Source organism: Poeciliopsis prolifica, unplaced genomic scaffold (assembly GCF_027474105.1).
Source record: "Poeciliopsis prolifica strain line A6 unplaced genomic scaffold, Auburn_PproV2 SCAFFOLD058, whole genome shotgun sequence".
Lineage (NCBI taxonomy): Eukaryota > Metazoa > Chordata > Actinopteri > Cyprinodontiformes > Poeciliidae > Poeciliopsis > Poeciliopsis prolifica.
Genome location: NW_026562433.1, coordinates 339,468 through 363,675, shown reverse-complemented (window position 1 = coordinate 363,675; position 24,208 = coordinate 339,468). Strand labels below are relative to the sequence as shown.

General features: G+C 40.0%; 1 protein-coding gene across 1 annotated transcript in view; it reads right to left on the bottom strand.

Annotated features, from left to right (window-relative positions):
- rin1b (Ras and Rab interactor 1b) overlaps positions 1 to 21,407 on the bottom strand; it is a 35,021-nt gene extending 13,614 nt beyond the window's left edge. Inside the window, exons 1-5 of the mRNA XM_055060363.1 lie at positions 21,195 to 21,407; positions 3,295 to 3,438; positions 2,813 to 2,927; positions 1,814 to 1,886; positions 750 to 841 (exon numbers count right to left, since the gene is read on the bottom strand). Coding sequence (XP_054916338.1) covers positions 750 to 841; positions 1,814 to 1,886; positions 2,813 to 2,927; positions 3,295 to 3,438 — 424 coding nt within the window. The 5' untranslated portion in view covers positions 21,195 to 21,407. The remainder of the gene's footprint in view (positions 1 to 749; positions 842 to 1,813; positions 1,887 to 2,812; positions 2,928 to 3,294; positions 3,439 to 21,194) is intronic.
- Between the last annotated feature and the right edge of the window lie 2,801 nt (positions 21,408 to 24,208).

Sequence of the window (24,208 nt, the reverse complement as noted above, 5' to 3'; positions counted from 1 at the left end):
AACCAACTGCTTTGCCATTGTTCTAAGTTGTTGAACACAACTTGCAGCGTCTCTTGCTACATGTTTGAAATCAATGCTTCAATTGGAAATTGGTCAGCAGCATCAACAGCTGAACATCTGCTCCTTATGTTCATTACCGAGTGTTTATGCAAAATCAGTTTGGATTTAGGCTTCAGCTGGCCAGCCAATCAGCTTTTCTCACCATATAGTCTGAAAATACAGACTCGCTGACAGGCTCCTCTTTTAGAATGTTCTCATGCTTTCATCAACTCCAGGACGGAAACACCGAACCAGAAATGATTGCCACATGAGCAGACTCGCTTCGCAGAGCTCCGCTGTTCGAGAATCTGCTTATCACTTTCGGCCATCATGAAGTCGCACCTCGCTCTTTGCTGCTGCAGCACAACAGCACATGTTCCCGTGTTAAAATAGATTCAAACTGGCAGTCACTTCTTCGCACCGTTGACTTTCTCACAACTGATATGCAGACATTCTTCAGTCTGTTAGTCGTAGTGACGAGGGGAACCTGTCAGATTTAAGCCGGCGAGCCGTGAAAACAAACAGTGGCTCGCAAAGTGCAGCGCAGTTTACTTGTCTTTGATTTATAGGTGAGGAATGCGTGACTCATTATTTTCTATTACATATATAGTCCTGGTAGACGTACAAGAGCACATTGCATATTTCACCGCAATTCCAAAAAGAAGACATTTGCGATGCACTTCTTGGCGTGTGAATTAGTGGTGGGTTACCCTGTCCCATGTGTGAGATGGCTTCCAGCTGCCGGTGTGTTGTGGCCTTGGCGATGGCCTCTGGGAGCTGAAGAGGAAACGGCAATACGTCTCTGGAGAAACAAAAAGTAGAGATCGATACGCCAAACGTTACTGAATGAAAATAAGCTGTAACGCAAGTATAAGAATGGCATGGGGATTTCCAAATGACTGAGATCTGGGACTTAATGCTCTCTAAGCGTTACATATTGTTGTTTTTTTGGAGAAGCAGGAGAACAATTTTGTAGGTTTTTCTGCACAGGATTAAGCAGAACTGCCTTGAAATATGTTACTAAGTCAAACTATCAATGAGTTTGTAGAAGAAATGCAAAAGCAACATCACATCATACATCACCACCGCGTGACGGATAAATGGAGGTGGTTCTTCAACCAATTTTTGATCAGACCTACGGAGTGATGTGTACATCTAATGACACCGTCAACCTGAGTCTAGTGACGCCATCAACAGAGGCCTATGAAAACATAGAGAAACTATGCTAACCTTAAGCCAGCACTTCAGTAAACTACTCCAAAAAGAAAACACTGTCAGCAGGACAGGAGTTCACTGGAGTTTTCTTGAGTCTGAACTAAGTGGATTGTTAAAAAGAAGATAACAGTGGTCTGAAAAATGACAATAATCATCATTTTCTGGCAGCTTGATTAAAAATTTTTGTAAACAATAACAAGAGTAGCCAAAGACCAAGATTGGATAATTATTGCTGAATATAACCAAAGCAGAATCACATCACAAAGCTGGTTTGCTTCAGACCTTTCGACCTGATTGTCTATCTCACCTACAAACTCCAGCTCAGCAACGTGGCTTTACGCATTAAAAAACTGGAAGACGAAACTGAAAAACACATCCAGAGAGGTTTACGAATGTGAAACAAAGCCAGAAATTCCCTGAGTTTCACTATTCTGCAGGATACATATGGACATTGCAACCTCGACAAGAAAATACCAAATGAAAATATTCCGGGGCAGAGTTGTCTGCATGCTTGCATCTGCACCGTGAATGTTTTCTCTTTTTTTGTCTGAAATATTACCTGCTGATACAGTAGAAGGCCACCAAACGACACAGGTCCGGAAAGCTGAGTGCTGAGCTCTCCAAGGCGAACGCTGCTCACAGAACAGAAAGAGATTGACTGACAGCAGTGAAAGACTAGTTCGTTTCAGGAGGAGCTGTCATAAATAATGTGAAGCCGCCATGACACCTCCTGCAGAGACGAGTCAAGCAGGACTGCTAACTTTGTAGATTTGTTGGACTACTGTTCTCAGGATGTTTCGAACTGTCCAATTGACTGAGTCTGAGGCTGCCTATAGTCCAAGTTTTTTAAAAAAAGGGAGAAATGTTAATATGTTATTTTTGTTGCTTTTTACAACAAACCTACTCGACTGCCTCCGGTGAAGAGAGACGCCTTGTTTGTCCTTCGCCAAAAATGAACTGAGAGGATGTGCAAAGCTTTTCTGACAAACCTGGCGCCGTCTACAGCGGGAGTCTCAAACTCTGGTCCTGAAACCTTTCGCTGTGTCTTTGCTCTAGCAAACCCGAATCCCATAATTAGGTCATTAGTGGAACTTTGAAAAAAGGAATTGCATGCAGCCATTTGATTCAGTTGTGTTGGACCAGGAACATTCCTGAAAGTTGCAGGTATTGGAGTTTGAAACTCTTGATTTCATGGGAAATAAGAAGGCTTTTTAGTGTGGTATAAGATTTATTGCGCATAAAAGCATGTTAATTAAAAAACTAGACCAAACACAAAGGTCTTAAATTAAGCAGTGAATTATTATTATTTTTACTGCATTTAATAGCTTCCATAGATACAGAAATTGAGTATTCATCCTATTGACTATATATGGCCATCATTATTTAAAAGCTAGAAAAAATATTCACATTTCACAACTTTAAACTGTTGATTCTCAAACTACCTTCAATCAAATAACTGTGCTAAGATGCTAATGCTAGGCTACACATGAGCAGAAAGAAGAGGCGCTGTTTTTTTTTTTTCTATCACTGTTCACTTCTGTCTTGTTCTCATACTCACTGGAGTCCTCCTCACAGATGAAGCACTCCTTAACCGAGGAGGCACTCCGGTCGGCTGCCACTCTCAAACACAGCACCTTCCTTTGGCTGGAGCTGCACTTGCGCACCAAAAAGGTCTGAAAGCACCGATAACCGTCGAGGACACAAGTGTAAAACAGATTTAGTTTCATCTCTGTGCATTTTGACAAGGCACACAAACCACAAACAGAAGTGTCTGATAACAGCTGATGATCGATTAAATGCTGCCAAAATTGGCTGCCAAATCTGATTTGAAACAACATTGCCGACCTTTTTACTTCAACATGCAGCACCATGTTGGGGAAATAATTCCCAACTTGCCTTGACTACTAATAAATCCAGTTTCATCAGGTAGCTCTCGCCAGGAACAGTTACTTTTGGCAACAATGAGACGCAACGTGGCATCTATCGTTGTAAAGGATTGCTCCAGAAAATGATAAATGTGCTACTAAGGTGAATATTTACCCCGACAGGCTCTCTGAGCAGCATGTACAGGGCGGAGTCTTGGTTGAGCGACAGCTGCAGCCACACAGGGTGAGTGAGCAGCAGGCGATCCAGGACGCTGAAGGCCCGCTGTGAGCCTGTCTGGGTGCTGTCCTCCTCCTGCATCTACAGAGAACAGCCAGACAAGTCCAGACAAGAAAATACGTTGATTTAGACTTCAAATGATACAAATCAGAACAAGTTTTCTTCCCTCCTGAAAGCAGCGCAGCGCACAGTCGCCAGCGTTTGAAAACTACAGTAAATGAGTCACGACATTTAATCTCTAATCATGGATTATATAAATGCACAAATATAGGTTGTGCTTTAACATATAAAAAGAAAATGTCATTCTTTTGTTTTGCCATTTCTATGCATCACCATAGGTTAGGAAACACCCCTGCAGTGTGTAAGTTCTGTTTCCTACATTTTTAATGCTTGCTGTTTCAGTTTGGCCACTGCGTGACGTGAGCCGGCCTCCTCTTGTGTTTCTGGTGAGTTTCTTCACTTTGGTGGCGACCTGTTGCACCGGTGAGACGGACATTTTCACCTGCTGTCTGGAAGCGTTTTCGCTTAACTAGTCTTCTGCAGAAATTCCCGTCAAAGCCGCAGAATATTTAAAGCGGCTTCGCAACCTTCTGTTCGCTCCTCGCTCTGCCAAAATGTTGTTCTGTGTGCCGAGAGCTGCACACCTCTCCTACGTCTGTCTGCCTTCACTGTAACGGGAAGCGGCATCAAAAGAGGCTTGCTCTGGACGAGCCGCACCTATTCATGCATCAAAAAATGAAGCAGAATTACTGTGAACCGTGCATCTGTTTGCTTATTTTTGGCTCTTTTTTTTAACGTTAGCGTTCAGTCATAGCTTTACTTGATGCTTGATGCTGGATGTCACAGTGCGTGGGCTGTCTGCAAACTCTTGCGAGCGTAGCAGCAGATGGATGCTATGGCAACCTGGGCCTACACATCCTACCAGGCATTCCCACTCAGTGAAACACCCTTTTCTCCAACAAGTTGGGAGGCGCACGCAGCCACACACACACACACACACACACACACACGCATGTGCGCGAACACACAACTTTTGCACACACACACCGACCCACTTCGCCAAAGGGTGACAGGTTTTCCGGAGTGCAGAGGTGTTTTATTTCCAGATCTTTTTCTCAAGAAAATAAAAATTGTCACAGAAATCAAAGCAAATCAGAGATGAGATGCAGCAACCTGGTTCCTGTGGGATTAGAGAAAGCACCACGAATATTATATCTGTTCAGTATCCTACTGGAAAATCTTTCCCCACTATGTTTTTCATCACCGCTTCGGCCCCGTGACATAACCGTCCCCTTCTTCAGGGGAAGCTGGTTCTTTTAGCAAGGCCCCTTACTGTTATTGGAAAACACCATCCTGTTCAGGAGAAACCAGTACAATAAGAGCGCTGGTGCTGTGTAGCAATTACAGGTTCGTGCTGACGGTAGCCAGATTAAAGCAGAAACAAAATAAATCAGGGGGAGCATTTTAATCTCATGGATCAATAGGGAGTGAAACATTATCCCCTCAAGGAGCAGACCGTCAGCAATAACTCTGAACCGAAGGTCTTTTGGGCTCTTAGATGGCTTGAAGAATTAATTTTTTTCCCCTTGCGACACTCAGGCTTCTTTATAACCATCAAGGTAAAAAAATCAGCAAGTTTTCTGGGGGAAACCTTGGATCAGGTGTGGTTAACAAAACTGCTTCTCTTTGCTAATTGGCAGAAAAATAAAGGATTTTAACTGAATTTCTTTTTTTGTTTCAAGAGTTTAATCATAGTAGAGATTATTATTCTTATTCCCTCACACTACAGGTATTCAACTCAAGGCCCGGGGGCCAAATCTGGCCCGTTGTAAAATTTTTATGTGGCCCCATAAACTCCAAATTACATCAATAAGTCCCTCCAGTTTTTCACAAACACACAAAATTCACACAAAATCAACGGATCCCCCAGTTTTTTCCCCTGATCTGTTTCCTTTTAAGAATTTGGAATAAAAATATTCACTAAAACTACATGTGGGTTGTTTTCCTTAACGCTTACTTTAAGAACTGAACTCAGTTTCTACAGAAAGTCGCAATGTTGTGACAGCACCTGTCGATGCAGATCCACTCATCGTTTCTAAATTGTGCAGACTTGCAATTTTCACCAGACAACACAACATTTTCACAAATATGACCAATAGACGTAACGTTTCCTGTATTTCCTTCCTTTCCGACCAATCGCTGCACCTCGGCTGAATTTTGACAGCGACATTTTCTATAAGGTGCCACAAAATCAGAAACGTTGTTCCACAAGAATCACTGGAACCTCCTGGAGGAACTGTAAACTGCACTATCTGCTTCAAATTAAAATCCTTATAAGTCTATTAAGAAGGTGTGTTTTACAAAACCTTTTCTTCGTATGTGTGTTTGTGATTCTGAGTGGGCAGCCAGAGTCGCCTCATTGTATGTCAAGCACCACGCAACCACAGCTGATAACCAAACTGCATACACAACCACAAAAGGCTACAGGACACACAGAAGGAGAGAAAGAAACAAAGCAGGGGGCAAGACCCAAGTGTTTCACTAGCCATTTCCACGTTCGCCTTACATAAAGTGCAACACTGCCCACACGCACACACTGAAAGACTTATGTAATTTCCTCAGAGAAAGAGGGAATCGGTAATGGAGGAATAAGAGAAGAAATATAAAAAAAGATTAGGAAAAAAATGCAGCAGTTAAAATTGAAGGTTGATAAGAAAAACCCACTTTCTGCTGTCCTGCGGCGATGCACTTCAAAGTGATAGACTGCAAACATAGAATGCTGAAGGAGACATCAACAATTTATCAAACAAAGTGTTTTTGTCCCTAATGGCAGCAGCAGCAGCAAGATAGACCTGCATGAAAACAGCTGATGCTGCTGGACGCAGTGAGCAGTTCAGGAGAGGAACATGAAGAGCCGAGGTAAAGACTCATCTGAGGAGTGACTGCAGCACGGCAGTCATAACCACATGAAACGTCGCATTAATAAGGTACAAAAGGTCAACTTTTAAAACAAAATCTTTTAACTCACATTTGTTTCAAATGAATTTTAAGTCTCTTTTAAAATTAAATGTAGGTGGAGTTAATAAAAATAGTTCTACTTTGTTGTGTATTGCTGATGAAATCCAGCGGGTACATGGTTTAATAAAGCAAGGGTCAAGACAAGGCTAGGCAAGGCAAGTCATTTCAAGGCAAAGCAAGGCTATGCAAGTCCAGACAAGGCAATGCATGCCAAGGCACAGCAATCTCTTACAGCAATGTAAGGGATTGCAAGGCACATTTGTCCCACCATTGTTCACAACATGAAAACTAAATGAATACAGTGTATATATTTATATGCAATCAGTCGAAAGCCGAACTCAAATGGTAACACACGTGTGCCTTTTGAAAGCTGTTGTACATGTGAGGCCTGTAATAAAAGCAGCCGGGTTCTTTGATCCAACTGGATCATACTATCAAATGATCTTATTTATGCACTAATTTATTTGCTTATTCACCAGGACAAATAAATTGGCAAACAAACCAGGACATTATATTGATTATAACCATTATCTTGGTAACAATATTATTTGTATTAATCTCATTAATACTAATAAGACAGAAAAGTTAGTTTGCATCTGAAGTCCCTTGGCGAACTGATGTTAAAAACACAAACAAACAAAAACAACTGTCCACCAACTACAACAACATGCCAGCGCATGCTTTTAAACAGAAGACCTGGAGGATATGAACTGGTTTTCTCACGCTATTATTATGAATCTTGCATAATCATGCTAAACATGCTTCCAGGACACATTTGGATGTAAATAATCTGACCTGTGACCCTCAGAACCAACAATAGGAAGGGGGGAAGATGAAGGGCCTGGAGTGTTTTGTTTTCCTGTGATTACTTCATTCAATATTATGGAATGAATGAACTTTTGTTCTTTGTTTGTTAAACTTATTGAAATAAGACCTGCTGTTGTGAGCCACGTGACGGATTCTGCTTGGAATCAAAGATAAAGTTTGCAGAACTGCAGGTCTTGTTTTACCAGTCGTGGTCCAATACCCCAGTAAAAGGAAAGGAATCTTGCAGTCTGCAGCAAACCACTCAAAAACAGAGTAAGCCACTGGTTTCTTCAGAAACAAGTGTCTGGTTTTGCCGTCCAAAGATTTGATTGACTGACGGAGAAACCCAGCAAAACCTTTTGGAGACGAGCTGAAACGAAATTGGAAGGAAATCTCACACGAAATGCCGTGTGGAAGAGCTGACCTACAAGCTGTCTCCAGTGAGTGATGGAGAGCTGATGTAATGAGACAAACACTGAACAAAAGACACATTATAACCAGAAAGGAAAAGAAAAACATAACAGGTGCTGTGATCATCAGTGTTGGTGTGTGTTTTCCAATTTTATGTAGAGTTTGGGGAGAACATCTCTGATTCCGAAGTCAGCCATCACTCATCAGGCATATACAATAAAACCTGATCAGACTGAAGAAAGGGCAGCACTCAGGTTCAAAGTGATTGTGAAGGCAGAGGTCATGAAATACATTCGACCCGGATAGTAAGCTGCAAGCATGGATTTGTAACTACAGTCATATCCAGAGCAGGTGAGCGGTACGTTTTATCCTGAGCTTTGTTTCCAGTGTGAAGCTGGTGGTAGATATAAACAGAGGAACAAACATTACAGCAGAGATAAAATGAGACTGTCGAGACCAGCCTGAACCGTTAATACAAGGCAGGATGGATCCATCTTTTCATGTTGTTGACGCCAAATTCTGATCCCACCATCTGAATGTCGCAGCAGAAATCGAGACTCATCAGACCAGGCAACATTTTCTCCTATTGTCTGATTTTGGTGAGCCTGTGCGAATTGTCGCCTCGGTTTCCAGTTCTAGCTGACAGGAGTGGCACCCGGTGTGGTCTTCTGCTGCTGTAGCTAAAGGTTTGATGTGCGTTCAGAGATGCTCTTCTGCATACCTTAGTTGTAACGATCGGTAATTTGAGTTTCTATTGGCGTTCTATCAGCTCAGACCAGTCTGGCCATTCTTCTCTGACGTCTACAAGGCATTTGCGCCCACAGAACCACCGCTCACTGGATATTTTCTATTTTTGGGACCGTTCCCTGTAAAACTTAGAGATGGTTGTGCATGAAAATCCCAGTTGATCAGCAGTTTAAGGAAATTCTCAGACCGTCTGGCACCAACAACCATGCCACATTCATGGTCACTTAAATCATGCTCGGTTTGAACTGCAGCAGATTGTCTAGGCCATGGCTACATGTCTAAATGCAGTGATTTGCTGCCATGTGATTGGCTGATTCAACACTTGTGTTAATGAGCAGTTGGACAGGTGTACCTATACCTGAGTGTATATTTTCTCACAACTCTCCAGATTGATGGATGAGTTGTTCTTGTGGAGGTTCAAAACTCCACAAGAACAACGTTTGATTTTTCCACAACGATTCATAAGGAAGTGGAGTGTTGCTTTAAATTACACTCAACCCCTATATGTTCAAATATCGTGAATTATCTGATCAAAAGTTTACAAAGATATGGGAATATAATCTGGACTTTGTTTCAAGATTTAATAAATATAATGCAAATCAACATTTGAATTGAAAGAAAGTAATAAATTATGCTTTAAAAAAGTCTATATGATTGTTTTCTAACTTAATTATTTCGGGTACTGCTAACTGAGCAAAAACAGTTTAGTCTCATTCAAAACCAGAGAGTGAGAAATAATAATATATATTAAAAAAATGTGTGTGTGTGTATGTTTATATATTTGTTGTAAACATCTGCTTTCACTTCCTGAATTACTCCAACAGATTGTTTTCCATCAGCAAATCTGTCAGTACAGATTTACTTACTAAACAGAGAGTTGGTTTTAAATCTCTGCTTGGCTTCTCAAACTGAGGGAGCAGCTTTTCTCTCTCTATTTTTATTTCTCCACCTGTCACTCCCAGGCTCCATGTGAAAACATGCTTTCCTCCGTGTAAAAAAAAAAAAAAAATCAGCATTTTGTGGGAGAACTGTGTAGGATGAGAAAGTTTCTGACAGCATGCAGCCGCTCTGTGAAAGCCTTGGTCTCACAGAGACGTCATGGTGTCCTTATTTACAGGATGTAGTGGTCTGCTTCTGAAACAGATATGTCTCTCTGGTCACACAGGAGTAACGTCCACAGTCAGAGGTTTGTACATTTCCAGGTGCGTCCATTTCTCCCAAAACAAATGCATGCCTCATTCTCAGGGTTGGCAGACATCTTTGTTTAGACACGCCCTCAAAACGGCTTCGAGAATTGGGGGCAGAAAAGAGAAGAAGAAGAGAGAGCGGCATGATGCTCAGTACAGGACAGAGAGAAACTGGAAGAACCTCTGGAATTATTTTACTGTTGTAGACAAAAAAAAAAGACGTTTCAAAGCATCGTGTTAAATACAAAAGCAACACTGAGCTGCTTTGAACAAATGAAAAACATAAAAATGGATAAATGCAAAAGCAACATGAGAAATAATCCAATGTTCAGCCAGTTACATCTGTCCTGCATCAAAAGATTATCAACTCTTACCTGCAGCGTTAAAGTCTGTTCCTCTAAAATCATATGTAACAATGCAGAAAATCTTTAGAGTTTGACGATTTTTGGTTCTAATAAGAAGCTCTTAATACGTCTTCCTCAGGAGAAAAAAAATTAAAAGTATTTAAGTAAACTCAAAAGTCTTCCATGTTTTTATGGGTTTTCATCAAACAAATCCGAGTGAAACAGCACAAAAATAATAGTTATTCTAGCAGCCCTTCATAGGATTTATAGTATTAGCTCTGCATCACATTCCTCATAGCCACTTTTCATTCTTTGTACTTTATTTGTTTCTTTATTGGGTTTTGTGAGCAGAGTATTTCGTTCTCGGGTCACTCAAATTGCAAGCAATGTTCCTGGAGAGAAACTCTTCCAACAGGCAGAGCATCACTTCTTTAGCTACTATAAATATCTGATCAAAGGCTACATGTGATGTTCCCCAAGACTAAAGGGATGTAATGTTTGTCATGTTTGACTTTTTTGGGATGTACCTTTGGAAACATGTTATTTCAGGCAAAAGCTAATTTTGTGTTGTAGTGTCTTACTCAACATTTCATGTCACTATAACAATGGCAGTGAATTAAACAAAAAATGTAAATTAGGTTAATATTTAGCAGAGATTTTGAGAGCAATTAGTTAACTGGCTACTATTATTCACCAGAAAACACTGAAGTTTTTCCTCCTGAGGGAGCATAACATTGAATTCAGTTGAGTTTTATGTGTAGGTGGATGTGGCAGCAACAGGAAAAGGAAACTGGAAAACATCCTCCAGTTAACAAACTGTTTTACACTGAGCTAAGCATGTTTCACAGCAAAATTTGTTGAATTTTACCATGTTTTCAGGTAACATTGATATCTTTATCAGCCTGCAAAGAAAAAACAATAATTTAAACATAGTATGAAACTTCAACTTTTTTCCCCATATGAGATACAAGATGGAAAAGTTAAACTTGTCCTGAGACAGCAGGAGCTAACTCCCAGACAAGCAGCAACGGGAGAACAAGGAGGCAACTGAATCCCCGGTGACATCTCCTGCCTCCTCGACTCCGAGCTGATTCAGCTACTAACGAACGGTCAGAATTTGAGCTTTTATGTCACGTTTTGTTTCGGTGAATCATTACCACATGCAGATCACGTGTAGGTTTACTGAGGTGATTAAGAAAAGATTTGGCAAACTGTCATTTTGTCAGAAATGTCGACATGTATCTGGGAAAATAGCTTGAAAACTGCAAAGATGGAGTTGGAGTAAAAGTTGTCTGTTATTCAAGTTGGAAGCTCAGTATCTTTTGAGCTGCAGAAATATAAATATACAGCAAAACCAGATATGCATAAACTGTATGAGAAGACACACAGCCTTCCTTTTACTCATGGTCCGACATTGAATCAGACTAAACGTTTTGGTTTCAAAGTCAGTTAGGACGATCAAAATTGTTCCTTTGTGCCGCAATAATTAAAGCTTATTTTTTATATAAACATATTCTGACTTTCTTCAAAATCTACAGTTTATATACACTAAAATTACTAGGATTTTAAATTATTCGGGAAACCTCAGAGGATAATATCATGGCGTTAAAGCGTCTGATTGGCTAGCTCACTATATTTGATTTAATCTGAGGAAAACCTGTGGATGTATTTTACAGCAAAACCTCAAACACACTGCTTGAGGTGTGTTTGAGGTTATGCTTTTTATTAAATGTGTTTCTTTTGAGTTACTTTTGAAAAAATAACTTTTTAACCACATTTTAGATTGCTGAGTTGGTCAGTTAAAAAAAAAAGAAGATGGTAATGTCCAGCTGTTGAAGGAAAATAATGTGCACACTTAATGGGAGCCTGGTTCTGAAGATCTGCAGAAAATGGGAAAAAAACACCGCTCTAAAAAATATATATAATATTTAATGGAAAAGCAGGCCATTTCAGCTTCATGCCGTCATCAGCTTGTCCTTACAAATGGACAATAATCTAATGCTCTGTCTCAAAAGACGTTGATCTTCCATCCCTGTTGGTGCAGAATCTCAATAAGCACCCAAGACTAGAGCCAGACGTCAGAATCCCACGTCTACAGAGACCCAGACAACAAGTAAGGTCTTCTGCTCCTCTTTCTGCTGTAGTTCTCTGGTGCTAAATTGCTGCGTCAATCTTTTTTTTTCCTTTACTGTCTTCAAACTATATGTCGATGTTTCATTGCCTTTTTTATCGTCTGTAAAGGATCTGGGAACTGAGTCAGGACCTCAGTATTGTTCCTATGTTTTCTGAGCTTCTACTTTGAAATTAAGTTTTTTTTTTTTTTTAAATACCAACTTCTGTTTTGCAAGCCATCATGCTTAAAGCTAAGTTTTTAGTCTTCTTGATTACAGACAATTCTTTTTAGGGAATGCTTACAAATGTTTACATACTTACAGTTTTGGCTGCAGCATGTGTGAGGAATTGATCAAGTTCATGTTTTCCAGGTTTTTTCCCCCTTCTCTTAAGTTTCCAGGTGTGAATGGAAGCTGCTGTCTCATATTCTTGTCTAGCCTTTCTTAGGCGTGACATTTAATTTGATTCTGACTAAACTGTGGTTTTGGCAGAGGTATGTCCATCCATCTCTTGTCTGACTCTGTGAATGGGGCACTTCTGATTCACAGGGGCCTGAAAGAATCTAATTTCTTTTGTGGTGTTGGACATGTGTAGCATTAATGTTGACAGCTGTGTTTTTCCACTTGTAGCTATAAGAATATTATGTTTGACTGTCAGAAGTAACAAAATAACATTTTGCTGTAATGGTTATCCAGGCATCATCAGAATGCCTTGAAACCTTATATATAAACATCTCTTTGATTTCTCATTTAGTCTAAGGAAAATGGGATGAGTGTGAAGTTTTCTTCTTTACAGTCTTTCATATCCAGTCCAACAAAAGCAGAGAAACTGAATTTTTCCAACTCAGACTGCTGATTCCATTGGAGATGTCACCAACTTGCTCTCAGGATCTAAGCAATGAGAAATACCAGTAATAGTTTTCACAACCCCTTATCTGTCTGTCAGAAAAGCCATGACCTCTACCCGCCATGAGACCGACACTGGGTTCCTCTGGATGTGTGAGAGGAGGAGTTTTTGAATGCCAGCTGGGCCCAATTACCAGCATGAAGGAACGGGGGTATTTGCCGGGTTCAGCCTCCGGAGGTAAGACAACACGGTCTCTCTGGAGCTGCACAGGAAAATCCGAAGCATTTTCAGAAAAGAAGCTCTAGGTATGTTGCAGAAAGACAAAAAGATGAAACCATAACAAAGGCTTTTCAGACTCAGCTCCAATCAGACTGCTGATTGGAGGTGATGCAGTACTAAAACTAAACTTACAGTAAAGTACTGTGAGCTACATAAACCTGTATTTTACTATAAACTTAGCTTAACATCTGTATTTATTTTTACAACAAATTACTTTGAAAATTAGTCTTGAAAATGTTACTGGTAAATTACTGGCAGATAAATTCACATAAATTTTTTCCATTTTTAGAGTATCTGTATTGTGTTTACTTAAAACTATGCTACAGATGACAAAAATGTACATAAAAATAAAAGCGTCTGCAGCTTTAAATTACAGGATAAAAAGTTCAGACATCGCCCAGAAATACAGTAATGAGATTATGGTTCTGTATTACAAAAGCATTTTTTTTCAATGTATCATAAAGTAAATGCTAATATTATTTATTAGTGAAATGTAAAACATATCAAATTACACCTCATATTTCAGAAGTGAACAAGCCAACTTGATTATTAATCTGGTTTGTTTCTAAAGTTATCAACATACCTACTGCCTTAATTTAAAAGCGGCAGCCTGGTTGTTTTTTCCTGAATTAACTGGGTGAATTTTAATTAGCACAACAAATAAAAGGTGCTCAATCTCTAAACCTTCTCCTCATTTGGTCAAAAAAACAAAAAACAACTAAAAAAACCCCCAGAAATAGAACAAGAGCCATGTGCGTAACACTCATCTCTATTCATCATGTTTGACGCCAACCGCAATTATGTTTGTAAAATTTCTCATTTGCACAGGAGTGACCATGGCGATGGCTAAGTATAGCCAGTAGCCCATCACCACAACGCGTAGGATGACTAATGGAAGAACATAATTGCGGTGGGCTATAAGTATCCACAGGGGGCAGCAGCGGACACGTGGGGGCTGCTGAATGATGACAGGTGTCCGTTTTGATGCCTGCTGCAGTAAAAACCACTGCACATTCACTTAGTGCTGGTAAAAAAGACGTGAGAGCTGCGTGTCAGTTTATGTGTGAAGTCATACAAAGGCATCAGTGTGAGTCAGAGGCAACAGTCGGGTTACAGAACAGAAGAAGGGACTGTTAGCATAACTGTGAATTTGGATAATCATAGAAACAGATCGGTTCGTCTGATGGTGCGGCGGCTCCGGAGAGCTGTCACAAATAGTTCTGTCACACCCAGAACTGTGTGTGTGAGTGTGAGTGTGTATGTTTATTTATAATACATTGTGGGGACCATGTTCCTGACACATACTACACTGTGGGGACCCACTGCTCCTTGTGGGGACTGGACTCTGGTCCCCACAAGGGAAAACACTGTTTTTGGGTCAGCGGTTAAATTTGGACTTAGATGTGAATTGAGGTTTGTTTAGGGTTAGGGTTATGATAACGGTAAGGTTTAGGCTGTAGAAATGAATGTGTATTTTAAAAACTGTTAGAAAAAAAAACCCTAAAAAAATTTGTCACATAGTTCTTTTACAAAAAATTAATGACACATTCGCACTCCCTATTTTTCAGATCGTTATACGTTGTTTTATGAGTCCAACATAATCTGAGTAAATGGAAATGACACTTTCTAAAGTATAATTATTTTTATTGTGGAAAAATCAACTATTCAAATGGCTTTGACTGTTTAACTGACCTAAAACAAGAAGTTTAGTCTAATGTTAGTCACACAGAAAGAGAGAAAAAAGATTTGTATATAAGTGTAAATATCTGCTTTTATTTATTTGTCCTGACTCTTGTTTTGCCACCTAACGACATAAAATATTGTTCATGTCAACATAATGCATCATGCTAAATCCAAATGAGGCTAGAACATCTAGACTTTATCAGGAATTGTTCCAAATAATAATTTTAGAGAATCAATCAATTCATCAATCAGCTTCTACACAGACGTGCTACTGGAAAACAAAATTGGTCAAACAGCATGACAATTTACTGGCTTTTATTGCCAAACCGTATCCCTTTATTTGAACATTTCAATTATGTTGCTTTACTGTTTCACTGCTCTCAACAAAACCCAGAGAAAGTTCATTTTGTGATCTATGAGCTGAACATGAAAGCAAAGACAAATAATGTCTGTGTTCCTTAAAAAAAACAACCAGAGATGCAACAAATTCATAGAATTAAAAATAGACTAATCTACTCAATCTGCTTTGTAAAATATTAACAGAGAAGCAGCTTTACGCCTACAGCAGGTTCACACTATAATCAGACAGGCTTTATGTAAAATAGTTTCCGTTCAGCTAACAAAGGACAACCGTCGCAGTTATGAAGCCACTATCAAAATCCCTGTTTTAGTCAGACACTGTCTTGGCAGTAAATCGCCTGAAACTGGTTTCAGTCTGATTTTAGACTCTCATAAATTAACACAAATATAAATAATCAAATAGTAAATCTCAACCTGTAGAAGCTCTCCTCAATCCAAAAATTTGACCATGACCTCTACCCGCTCCTGGGGGTTGAATACAAATACATGCCACACTTTTCAGATCTGGCTTTGTAAGAAGACCATGAGAGAAAAATGGTCGTTCACATATACGTTCTACATTTTTTTATGTGTGAGATAGAACTTTATCTGTTCATAACAAAAAAAAAGAAGAAAAAATTTGATTTCTTTTTTAGCAACTAGCAAGTTAACGTTCAAGAAAAATGTGTCATAAAACTGAAAGCCCCTGAGAAATTCTGGGAAATAGCTGGAAAGACATTTTTTAAAAGTTTTTCTTAAATTCCTTTTTTATTTTACTCCCTTTTCTGATGTGACCGGACTGTGATGACTCACCGGTTCAGAGTGAAATGTTGCACGAACATCACCTCTTACAAAACGTTATTTTGGTGAAGGGCTGTTAGGTAAGAAGATTTTTTTTTTTTTTTTTTGCCAGAATGCTTTAAATGCTTCACTGAAAAAAGATCAGTTTGCAAAATGAATTTTTAACAAAGCGTTGAGTGGAGTGATATGAGAATATTTTTGAAACGCTGCGTGCCGAATGTGCGCGGAAAGGAGACCATCAACATGTTGTTAGTGTCTGTCACTTTAAGCGATTTCCACACAACCTGGTCTCTTAATACTGACAGACACTAAACAATCATCCTCCATTTTCAGACTGTGTTAGAGTGACCACAAGAGGACAAAAGCCTGTATTATTATTGTAATCATGTTGCAGAAACATTTGTCATTTTATTCACCTAATCAAGAAGCTTTACGTCATCGTCTGGCCGTCAGAAAGTTTACTATTTCTGTTTTACCTGAGGTAAGATTACTGAAATTATTTGCATTTGATGAATGACAAAATTATCCATCCATTTTCTGAACACCATTGTCCCTCATGGGGTCGGGAGGGGAGCTGGTGTATGTCTCCAGTGAACGATTCGGGCGAGAGGTGAGTAACAAAATATGAGATTTTAAAAAAAAAAATTCAAATGTTTATGTAAATTTCATTAATATTTAATAGAGTTGTCTTTCAGGCTTCATAACTCAGGTCAAACATTTCAAATGTCTCTCACAAGCTTTAACTTCCTGGCTGACTTTGTGAGATTTCTCCTCAATATTCCAACAACGTTTTACTCACTGTTGCACCTAGTTTGAGAAGTTAATCAGTGACTATACGTGCAGCAGCGACTTTGTGGTCAAACATTTTTGTTTTGGTTACATCAAACCACAGGAAGAGTCTGCAGAAAAGAAAGTTTATTTAGAATGAGTCCAAAATGTCTTCATAGACATTTTGGACTCATCCTGTCTGAGTGGCCGTTCAATCCAAATCGATAAACGACTTTATTTCGATTGTTTTGTTCTGTGGTCAATATGCACATTTTGGACAGTGTGTTTAATAGATATTCCCAATTTGTATAAACTTGCATATTCTTTTCTGAACAGAAGAATACAGCGTCTAGAAACTGGACCCGATGGCGGACCAGACTTGTAGAGGTCCACCGTTCTCTTGTTGGCAGATTTATTTTGAGTTTTCCATGATGTCACACAAGGAGGTAGATTTTAAGGCAGTATGTAAGTGCTGCCCTATAAACTGGATTAACTTAAATGATTTGAATTATCAGGTCAGGTACTTACATGGGTACCTGAGATTATCAAACTGATTTAAAACCAAAGTAGTCTTAATGTATGTAAACTTCTGGTTTTGAGGAAAGTAATCAAAATTTTTATTATGCCTCTGAATAAAGATTTTTTTTAAATTAAATTAAAATGTAAAAGTTTAGTTTGGTTTAATGTTGGAATGAAAAGTTACGAGTGCATTTGGACCTGCAAATGTCAATTTTGAAATTAAAATGAAAAGCAATTAAATAATAATATAAATCAATCTAAACTATTTACAGCTCTGGAAAAAAAAGAGACGACTTAAAATGATCACTTTCTCTGATGGTACTCTTTCTAGGTAAATGTTTGAGTAAAATGAACATTGTTCTTTTATTCTATGAAGTACTGACAACATGTCTCTGAAACTACAAGCAAAACTTCAGTTCATATTTGAAAAAAATGAGAAATGGTCAAAATATGGAAAAAGATGCAGCGCTTTCAGACATCAAATAATGCAAAGAAAACAAGTCCATATCCATTTAGAAACAGCAGTGCTAATGTTTTAATCAGGAAGAGTTCAGAGATCAATAACCAGAAAGTTTTCAACGGGGCTCAGAGCAGTGGCCTCTTCATTTTTACCAGTTATAAAAAAAATCTATTTGTCCAAATGCTTTACCATTTTTAAAAACTGCTAAGTGTAAAAGCAGGTAAAGTTGTTGCTCGGTGTCCCATTGTGTGTGAAGGACTGTCGTGTTCAATGGGGTTCGATTCCCGTTCTCGAGCCAATGCATGTCTGTACTTTCTCTTTCCTGTCAGATTATCGTTCAATAGAGACCACCTTTGCTGAAGAAAACAGTCTTCAGAGAAAGCAACATGTTCCTGCCGTTGCTCCAGCTTGTCATTTCTTTCCCTTATTCAGCTCTTCTTGAACCTTTCTTTGCGTTTTAACAATCAACATTTGTCTAAACAAAACCGAATTATTGTTCATGATGACATTAAGCAACAACGAACAGGTCATTAGAAATGAACTCAGCGATATGTAGAAACCTTGACGAATGAACGTGTCAAAAGAGCTCCAACGCTGCTCCAACTCCCAGTAGCTAATTACTTGCTTTCTTTTGCCCTGGAGCTCTGCCAGGTGGTAAATCCTCGGCTTCCCCTCCACCTTTAGTTAACTTAGCTGCTTCAGCTCCGTCGTCTCCACATCGACTCATTTCCTGAGGGAGACCCGTAGGCGCTGTCGCTACTATTAAACTCATTTGACTTAAAATGACTCCATCTGGTGTAAAAAATACATCCACCAACATTATCGACAGTGATTATTGGGAGTGAAATGTAATCAGTGCAAGATCAATTATGCAACTTGTTAGCAGTTTTGTCAGTTTCTAGTTGTTAGTTGGCGTCATGCAAATTATTTTTCTCATAACAGTTTCAAACTATTTAAGCGTTGGGAGCAGCTTGTGCATCAAAATGAGAAAGTTTTTCATGAGTAAAATTAAAGCTGTAACTTTTGTAACAGCTTCTTTTAAATATTTTATAAAACTATCATTTTGCCAGATATAAGACAGATAATATTTGAAAAGACTGGAGCTCCTTTGCCTTGTCCCAATGCGCCCAGTACTGACTGAAGAAATACACCAGAAAGAGGGTGTCAGTATCGTCAATAATGCTCGTGTATACGCCACTCACATCCTCCGCCTCGCTCTTTGCAAGGCTACAGCTGGCTCAACACAATGGAGCCTGGCCCGAAGTTAGCATGGCCACCGACGACACCGGATAAATAGTTTTCCTGTAACTACATTAGCATTTGATCAGCACCTACATGAGCTTAATTGACATCGCTAAGACACTTCTCCTGATTGGTTGTTTTTTGGCTGCATTTTTGCAGCGCTGGGAGGAGGTGGAGGAGCCTGATTATTTTTTCTCACAGGTTATGTGTCTCATATCATGACATGGTAACGGTTTAAAACACACATGAAAAAAACATGTTCACACTGCAGCTTTAAGCTAAAACATTTCTTCATGTACACCAAACCGGAGCCCTTCGTCTCTCCACAATAAAACCATCCTCTCTTAGATTTCATCCAACGGCAAACTCCTCTGAAACTATAAAATATCTATAAACTAACATAGAACTGTACAGTTGCATCACATTAATGTCTATACTTTTGGCTTCTTGTTGGTGACCCCAACCTGAAGCCGTCTGCAGGAAGGACGTGTCAGGTTAGCGTAGCACGTCTGTTTGCGCAAGACTTCCAGCGCGCAGGACAGACTGGGTTGAACTATGTCCAATCAGCTCTCAAGCGTCATGCTTGGGCACCCTACGATCACACCTCTCCTACACACACACACACACACACACCCCTCAACACACACACACACCACCCTACACCAAAATATATTCACATTTGGTCATACCACCTTTGGAATTAACATGCAACTCAGCAGACACAGACTTCATGTAGGTAGGCAGGAATTATCTAAGCGACCACTTCATCTGCATGCTGATATACGTAGATGAAATAATAATAGTCATAAAAAAACTCAGCTTACACTAATACTCCTCGCTCAATTAACAAGCCAAACAACAGTAAGGAAGTGGGAACATCACATCTCCTCCCACGCAGGCAGGATGGCACTTGGGTTTTAAAGTTATGTAATAGTCCACTGGTATGAGATTACATTTGTTTTGCCCTCAGAGGGGAGGTAAGTGATCATGAGCCTGTGAAATAACAGGTCTGAGTGGATAATTGATCGCTGGCCTTCCTCGTGAAGGGGCAGCTTGGCTAAAGGAAAGTGGATAATTGGCTCTGAAGATGGAAAATATTCCCCCAAAGCTGTAGGATTTGATTAGCAACATCTTTATATAAATATATATATAAAATTCGCTTCTCACCCACCGCGGGTGGTTCTTATCCTCTGAGCTCGGGTCCTCTACCAGAGGCCTGGGAGCTTGAGGGTCCTGCAGTATCTTGCTGTGCCAAGGACTGCACATTTCTGGACTGAGATGTCTGATGTTGTTCCTGGGATCTGTTGGAGCCACTGCTCCAGTTTGGGGTTACTGCCCCGAGGGCCCCGATGACCACAGGCACCACTGTGGTCTTCACCTTCCAGGCCCTCTCCAGTTCCTCCCTGAGGCCCTGGTATTTCTCCAGTTTCTCTTGCTCCTTTTTCCTGATGTTGCAATCACTTGGTATTGCTACATCTACCACAATGGCTTTCCTCTGATGTTTATCCACTACGACAATGTCTGGTTGGTTCGCCATTCTGTCTGTCTGGATCTGGAAGTCCCACAGGATCTTAGCTCTGGTGTTCTCTACCACCTTTGGGGGTGTTTCCCACTTTGATCTCGGGGTTTCCAGTCCATATTCTGCACAGATGTTTCTGTACACTATGCCTGCCACTTGGTTATGTCGCTCCATGTACGCTTTCCCTGCCAGTATCTTGCACCTTGCTGTGATATATATATATATATATATATATATATATATATATATATATATATATATATATATATATATATATATATATATATATATATATATATATATATTCACTTTATTGAAAGAACGGAGAAAGAAAAAAAGCTGTGTGATTCATGATGGAGATCATAAATTAGCTAATTGGCAAATTATGTAATAGGAGTGCCATTACGCAGGAATCCAGCTGAAACTGCATTGTTTACGAAGACGCCCCCCGCTGACCGGAAACTACGTTAAACAACAACAACAACAACAGCATCGGACGCCGACGCGCTTTGAACTTGAGAAGAGAAAAGGGACCCTAAAGGGGAGGAGGAAAAAACACACACACAAAAAAAAAAAGAAAAAAAAAGAACCTGAAAAACGCGCACCGTGCGGCATGTGCCAAACTCTCCACAAACTCATTTTTGGATGCTTGTTTTTCTCACTTCTAATCTGGGCAGACAGCCGCACGAGAAAGACAAAAAAAAAATAAAGAAAAGAAAAAGAGTCCAAATCCTGCCTCCCGAGCCTCTTCTTACCTTGTATCTGAAGGTGGGAACAGGTGGCGCTGGAAGCTTTTCTGCTGGCTCGTCTCAAGCCGTCCGACGAAAACGCGGCGCCGAGCCTCCGAGTCCGAGCACCATGCTGCGGGAGAGGAGAGGGAGAAAATGCGCGCAACGCCGGTGACAAGGCGGAGGAGCGCAGATTTTTTAAATTCTATCTGAGCATCTGAAGTGATACACAGTCACAGCAGAGACACTGTGTGTGTGTGTGTGTGCGTGCGTGCGTGCGTGCGTGCGTATGTGTGTGTGTGTGTGTGTGTGTGTGTGTGCGCGCCCTCTCCCGCCTCCATGACTGACAAAAACCGTAAACCAATCGCATTTACATTATGGCATTATTACACGAAAATGTTAAAAAAAAATTTATTTTATTTTTTTCATACGGTGAAGAGGGCGTCACCCGTTTATGTAAACACAGGACAAATTAAAACAACAGACAGTAAAGCTTATTGTCTTAATGAATGCGAGTATTTTAGAATCAGACGTGGTTTTCGATTCCCAACTGTGTAACACAATCATGACAAATACTTTTTGTTAATTGTAGAAGTCAATCAAAGAGACACCAACGTCACATCTTTAGTTGGGATGTTTGTGGGGCTCCTTTTGAAAACTTGAACGTTACTGTATGCGTCACCGAACCGGATGTGGATTTTGACGCACGGTGTGTGTGTGTGTGTGTGTGTGTGTGTGTGTGTGTGTGTGTGTGTGTGTGTGTGTGTGTGTGTGCCATTTGTGGATAACTGCACCATGCGGCCATCATTCACGTTTCAGGTGACAGCGTCTATGCGTGATTCCAGGTATGGCCGCTCGATGGCGCCAAAGGCAAGGTTTACAGTCACAGTCACCCAAGATCCTCGCAGGCAGGATTTGTTTGGACGTTGGTGGGTAATTACAATGTGCTCTTTGGAGGGAGACAGTTTAAAAAAAAACAAAAAACTGCATTTATTAACAAACCAACAAAACTTATTAAACATTAGCATTGATAACAATCAATCACTAAATATAATATGTGCCGTTTAAAGTTTTATTGGAGTTGGAATAATTTGTGCCAAATGTCCTTTATTTAATTGTGTGATCTCCAGTGCACTTATGTTAGCTTTACAACGATGTTATTTTCAGTCATGATTATTATATAACCGAGAAAAAAGGAAACCTGCTGATGTGTCAAACCCTCGTATTGTATCTCAAGGTAAAAACTCTTTAAAGTTAGTTTTTGTCATCTGAAGAATTAAAGTTGTAAGAGTGGATTTTGAACGCATAACGTTGTTTTACTCCAGAGACTTTTGAATCCACTAAACACGTGTTTGGGTTCTGAATCTGAATTTAATTGCATTTAACTAAAACTTGAATTGTTCTTGTTTGTGCAGAGTCTTTCTTCCGAGACCCGATATTCACAAAATCTGTGAAAAGAAACATTTTCTTTCTGACTGACGCAAATTAAAGAGAAACATTTCTGCTTTTAGGTCAGTTAATGCCAAACATTTCATCTATATTTGCTGATATTGATCTTGTGTTGGTCACATTATGTATCACTAACGAGTCACATCAGTTTTGTCAATTTTCTTTTCTTTTGTTTGTTTGTTTATGCCGATGCCACTTTGACCTTTATATCTGCCTCCGTCCCCAAAAATGACACCTAAAGCTGAAATTTTAATATTTTCCTTCAATACTGTAAGGAAATTTTCCTTCAACTCATGTCAACAATGACTTTAAATGTGAGTGGTTGAATATATTTGTCTTTTTGTATGACCAGTGTAAGCAGATAACTCTTTGCCATATGCTGTAATTGATTCAACCCGCTTATTTTTAGTATAAAAAAAACCCCCAAACAAAACATAAAAACCAAAACAAGCACAAGTTACCCATCTGCTCTCCTAGATGTCTCCACTAGCTGTGTGAGCTTCCCCTGAACTCAATCTGACCAAAAGAAGAATCTGCATCATCGCAAGGTCAGGATGTGTGATAAGTATCTTCTTCGTCTTCTTTTCTTTTTTTTTCTAAATGTCCTATTTTCTCGAGCTGCGGTCTGCTGAACGCCCTCAGGGGAAAAGCTGTGCTTCAGATGTTGTGCGTCTCGGAGAGTTTCCTCGCCTTGACAGGAAGGCCTCGTCTCCGCAGCAGCCCTCACGTGTCACATCTCTGCGGGCCGGTGCCTCCGTCCGATGTGCAGCCAACTTCAAACCGGCAGCGCTGATTAGTTGGAATAGCACACGCTGTGTCTCTTTTTCTATTTTGTTTTTGTAATTTTTTTCCCACCACCTTCCTTGTTGCTGTGCCTCCCCAGTTTCTGCTTGGGGAGGCGAGGAGAGGACAGGTAGCTGCATGGTGCACAGCACAGAGCAGTTGTGGTTCTGTGTTACTGTCCTCAGGAAATATTGCATCTGACTGAGCACTCATCCATTTTTTAACTTCCACCCACATGCTGAGCGTTGGAAAGTTTCAGCATGGAGATCTCTCATTTTGTGCTGCAATATATCCCTCTGCAATCAGCACACATGGAGGCCTGTCGTGATGACAAATCTTGTTGTTTTGAGGTCATTTTCAAGTAGTGTAGCGGTAATGGCTTGATTATGCACATTGTCAAAGGAACCCAGAAAGACACAAATCACAAACCAAGCACATGTGGCAAGAACCAGAGGGGAAGACATGTTTCTGTCCGGGTTCTCCTCTGTCAGCCCCGCATCTTGAGCCCTGCTCTGAAAGTGACGGCTGAATCAACCAGTGAGGAGTCCAAAGCGAACGACCGGAGAGGAAGCTGGAAGAAACATCATCATCGTTTTTAAAAAAACCCAGCACACGCTAAGTTATTCTCTTAGAGGAAAAAGAGCTGCTGGGCAGGAAAAATGGTTGAGGAGTTTGCTCTTGTTGTCAAGCTAAACGCCGAGGAAACTAAAATCAGAAGTCAGGGAGAACAACGGCAGGAAATCTCGTTCAGGTTCATTTATTCACTGACGGCGTTTGCTTATGTTGAACCGAGGAAAAAAACGCAAACT